Source organism: Salvia splendens, chromosome 12, assembly GCF_004379255.2.
Source record: "Salvia splendens isolate huo1 chromosome 12, SspV2, whole genome shotgun sequence".
Taxonomy (NCBI): Eukaryota; Viridiplantae; Streptophyta; class Magnoliopsida; order Lamiales; family Lamiaceae; genus Salvia; species Salvia splendens.
The window spans coordinates 31,238,643-31,243,803 of NC_056043.1; the positions used below are offsets into that span (position 1 = coordinate 31,238,643).

General features: G+C 38.7%; 1 protein-coding gene across 1 annotated transcript; it reads left to right on the forward strand.

Moving 5' to 3' along the window:
• The first annotated feature begins 3,521 nt into the window (after positions 1-3,521).
• LOC121757880 (agamous-like MADS-box protein AGL29) lies at positions 3,522-4,591 on the forward strand. Its single transcript, XM_042153345.1, has 2 exons — positions 3,522-3,823; positions 4,096-4,591. Exons 1-2 carry the CDS (start codon positions 3,522-3,524, stop codon positions 4,589-4,591), a joined length of 798 nt encoding a protein of 265 aa, XP_042009279.1.
• The last annotated feature ends 570 nt before the right edge of the window (positions 4,592-5,161 follow it).

A 5,161-nucleotide genomic window follows, 5' to 3' on the forward strand; every position in this document is an offset into this window, starting at 1 on the left:
AAAAAATTAGAGAGAATACCAAAAAATGAAATGATGTAGATCAGATCTATCAGTCTCAGGGTTGACCAACCTAGGGCTTAAGACCCACCAATTAATTCTTTAAAATTTATATATCTATAAAATCATTGGCTTCATATGTAGTTTATGTGAATCATGCCAACGCAATTAAATCGAATTACGAAAAATATAGCTTTTTAAAATTTTGAGCTTGAAACTTTTTGGGTTCAGCTTATATTAATAGATGTTCTCCCCGACCGCATCATGCGTATGCACATGTGGCATTGATACATCAATGATGTGCACGTTAACATTCTTATAGCTCCCCTATTAATTAATTCGCGATCAAGATATTATGACGGGAATCGCTCTTAAAATAATATAACTCACGACCACGGATATTTTTAGACTTAAATTTTCCTTTTTCAAAGACTAATTCGCAACTAAATTTATTCTTGACCCTAGAAATATTATCATACGTTTACAATAATTCTCAATGAAATATATTATTCGTGACTCTAGCCATGTATTCACAATTAGGAACGAGCTAGTACTTCACATTAAAAAGTACTACTCCCTAACTAATATTTACGACATACTACTTTTTATTTATAATTATAATAAAATATTATTTCAAATTTCATTTTGGACGTGTCCTCCGAACCCGCGTCAAGAATTTCCATTTTTTATGTAAAGAAAATACTGATAATGTGTGTTTATTGTGACACCTATAGATAATTATAACAAAGAATTCTCAATAGTGATTTTTGAAGAACTTTGATTAATGATTACTTACATTTGACTTGTCCAAAGATATCTCTCTTGTTCTCATGGATTCTCAAGGTGACAAAATCAGCAAGAACAATTACTCAAATTAATAATGAAGTAAAACCAATTTCCAAATTATACATCACTCTGGATTATAAATAGCAAATCAAGCTTGTCATTTTGTACCAAAAACAAATACATTATTCAATCAATTATCACAATGAATCCATCAGGTAACGCAACAACGACCACACCATGCATCCCAGCGCCGAAGCTGTCATCAACAGGTTCTTCTCGTACAAGTAAAATACTATCAATTAGTTAAAAAGCGCGCGAAAGAGTTCAAAAAATAATATTTCTTTATTCATATATGAAAATAAGTTTAAATAAATAATATGCAGATTATCAGCTCTCAACTAACATTTTCATGCATAAAATAAATAATTATATTCGGTCATGGCCCACAGCGAGCTGGCCAACGTGGAGGCACAGACGTCAGCTACGAGCAACTCGAGCAGCTGAGGAACTCGTTGATGATGTTCGAGCATGGGGCCGAAGCCAAGCTCAATGGTGGCGGGTCTTCAGCGGCGGCCGGTGTTAAGCCGTCGCCACCGTGATTACTCCACCACAGTTTACAGTTTTTCAATAACTTTCTTCTCATCTCTACATTTACTATATTAAAATACCTATTTTACTGTTGTTGATTTATCAACTATCAAGTATCCACAAATTATGAAATAAAGTTATTTGTTTGCTTAGTGTTTCTTGTTGTTTTTACTGTCTTTAATTTATATTGTTGGGTTCTCAGTGGTGCACACCCGAACTCCACATTAGTAATAATGACACCCAGCATTAAAATCTTGTCAATGTGGCCACTGATAATGAATGTGTTTTCATGGTGCATGATCTGATGTATGTTAATGCCTCTCTTATGTGTTCCTTTACTTCAAATGATTGGCTTTGTGATTGCAAAGTATGGACAAAATATAAGTAATTCACCACTAATAAGATCTTTACTACATCCAAATTATACGAAAATATAATGAATTTATAACTCACCAATGACTCACTTTTTTACGGCTCAACACAATCCAGAGGTACCTAATCACTAATCTATTGAATGAAAAAGGCACAAGCAATTATTCAAATAACCACGAGAGCAAGGAAAAGGAGAAATCAATAAGATAAAAACTTATGAATTTAGTTCCTCATATTCACAGCTACTCAATGTTCAAACAATTAAACTAAGGAAATCAAACTAGATAGTCCCAACGGATGAATTATCGGAGTAGAAGCTTCAATTCTTCAATCTTCAATCTACAATCTTCACGTCCAAGAATGTTCTTGAGCGTTTAGGTAGTGTGTGTGGCAGCGGGTGCTGAATGGGGATAACACTAGGTATTTTTTCTCTTATTTCCCTCTCTCCATGTAAAAAATCACGCAAGGATGCGTGCAATTTACCTATCGAGTTGCAATAAGGGCCAAAATGACCAGGCCGGGTGGAACTTTTTGGGTTCGGTTTACATTAATAAATGTCCTCCCCGGCCGCATCATGCGTATGCACACGTGGCATCGCTACATCAGTGATGTACACGTTAACATTCTTACAATTCACCTATTAATTAATTTGCGATCAAGATATTACGACGAGAATCGCTCATTAAATAATGCAACTCACGGCCACGGATATGTTTAGCCTAAATTAGTACTACCTCCGTCCCTGAAAATTCGTCCCAGTTTTCCATTTTCGTATGTCCCCCAAAATTTGTCCCATTTTACTTTTACCATTTTTAGTAGTGGGTCCCATATTCCACCAACTCATTCATACTCACATTTTATTATAAAACTAATATATAAAAGTAGGTCTCACAATCCACTAACTTTTTCAACTCACTTTCCATTATATTTCTTAAAACCCGTGCCTGGTCAAACTGTGACGAATTTTGGGGGACGGGGGTAGTATTTTTTAAAGGCTAATTCACAAGTAAATTTGTTCTCAACCCTAGAAAAAATATCATATGTAAACAATACTCCCTTCGTTCCATAGTAGTATAGTTATTTTGACATTTTGGTGCGTTCCATAGTAGTAGAGTTATTTCCATAAAAGTCAACATTTTTATTCTCACTTACTTTACTCTATCTACATCTTTCTACATTTTTCATTTCCTACTTTATTATCATTTACTTAACTCACTTAACACAAATTTTCTTAATTCGCGTGCCGAAAAAAAATGCCTATACTATTGCGGAACGAAGGGAGTAGTTCTCAATGAAATTTATTATTGTTTGTGACTTTAGTCATGCATTCCCAATTAAGAACGAGCTAGTACTTCACGTTCAAAAGTAACCAATCTTTACTTTTTATTTATAATTATATTAAAATATTATTTCAAATTTCATTTTAGATGTGCCCGAACCCGCGTCAAGGATTGTCATTTTTTATGTTAAGAAAATACTGATAATGGGTCTTTATTGTGACACCTATATAAACATAACAAAGAATCCTCAATAGTGATTTCTGATGATTAAAATTGAACAAAACGATGGAAAATTAATTAGAATTCACCTGTTCAAAGATTTGTCTCTTCCTCTGTTGGATTCTCCACGTGACAAAATCAGCAAGAACAATTACTCAAATTAATAATGAAGTAAAACCAATTTCAAAATTATACCTCACTCTCCATTATAAATAGAAACTCAACCTAGTCATTTTGTACCAAACACAAATATTATCCAATCAATTTTCATTTTTCACAATGAATGCATCAGGTAACGGTAACGACTACCCGATGCATCCCGAAGACGGCGACGACCACATGATGGTGCATCCCGAAAACGAGCAACGGAGGAAGGGCAAGGGGAGACAGAAGATCGAGATGGCGAAGATCGAGAACGACACCAATCTCCAGGTCACCTTCTCAAAGCGCCGCGCAGGCGTCTTCAAGAAGGCGAGCGAGCTGAGCATACTGTGCGGCGCCGAGTGCGCCCTTGTGGTCTTCTCCCCGGGCAACAAGCCCCACTCCTTCGGCCACCCCAGCGTCGAAGCTGTCACCAACAGGTTATTCTGAAATAGTGAAAAAGTGTGAGGAAAATAATATTTCTTAATTCATCATATATAACTTTCTGAAATAGTTAAAAAGCGCGAGGAAAATAATATTTCTTAATTCATCATATAATAACCTTTTGAAATGGTGAAAAAGCGCGAGGAAAATAATATTTCATGATTCATCATATAATATAACCTTCTGAAATAGTTAAAAAGGCGCGAGGAAAATAATATTTCTTAATTCATCATACGATCTGTCAGTTCATAGAGGACTTATGTATCAGGTTCCTCCAAGCTAACGGCGGAGGTGGAGGGGCTCCGCCGCCAGTGAATGCAGCGGAAAGGATGATCATGGTCCACAGCGAGGCGGCCACGGCCCAGCGCAACCAGGAGCTGGTTGCGTTGGAGACGCGGGTGGAGCAGGCGAAGCAGAGGAGGAGGGAGCTGGACGGCATGGTTCCTCCGCTGCAGATGGAAAATCTCAACTACGAGCAGCTCGAGCAGCTGAGGAACTCGGTGTTGATGTACAAGCACGGGGTCGGAGCCAAGTTCAGCGGTGCCACGTCATCCTCGGTGGGCCCCGGTGCTTATCGCTACGGTCAGCCGGGGTTGGGATACACGGTGCAGTATCCGGCAATGGGGGATAATAATGGTATGGCTGGCTACAATTATGGAGATCCCTCCGCCGTTGTTCCGTATGACCCCGCCACCGGCACCTCTAACGATAATTATGGAGGATTTCCCGGCAACTACCACCACCACCACCACCCTGGGTATTAGTTGCATCGTTGCTACCAACTTCACTCCACCACAGTTTACAGTTTTTCAATAAACATCTTCTCATCTCTACAGTGACAGTAGTTTATTAAAGTACCTATTTTATGTTGTTGAATTATGAAGTATTCACAAAGTTTTGAATAAAGTTATTTATTTGCTTAGTGTTCTTTATTATTGATGGGGTACGTACTAAACAAGCCCAATAGCAGTGACAGCTCGGCCAGCCCGATAGCAGTGACAGCTCGGCCAGCCCAAAGCCCAAGAGTTCAGTTCGGCATTACCAAAGAGTTCGGCCTCAGCCTACAGCTCGGTAAAAGCCAACCAATCAAGCTCTGCTCTCAGGTCGGCATCAAGCTCTACTCTCAGATCGGCAACCAAAGCAGTTCGGTCTCGGTATTCGGCCGAACAAGGAGTTAGTGGACCCATACAGGATGTCCAACACACCCACTACCACGTGATGTCAGTTCAGGCCACGATCGTAGGCCATGACCTACGCTTCGCCCACGATCTTAGGCCATAACCTACACGACATCCACGACTTAGGGTGGTGATGCAAGCCATGATCTGAGTTCA

Bases quoted from the DNA above. Each gene is read 5' to 3' on its own strand.
- LOC121757880 (XM_042153345.1), top strand. From the start codon at position 3,522: ATGAATGCATCAGGTAACGGTAACGACTACCCGATGCATCCCGAAGAC. The intron at 3,824-4,095 runs GTTATTCTGAAA...CTTATGTATCAG, and splicing joins GTCGAAGCTGTCACCAACAG to GTTCCTCCAAGCTAACGGCG.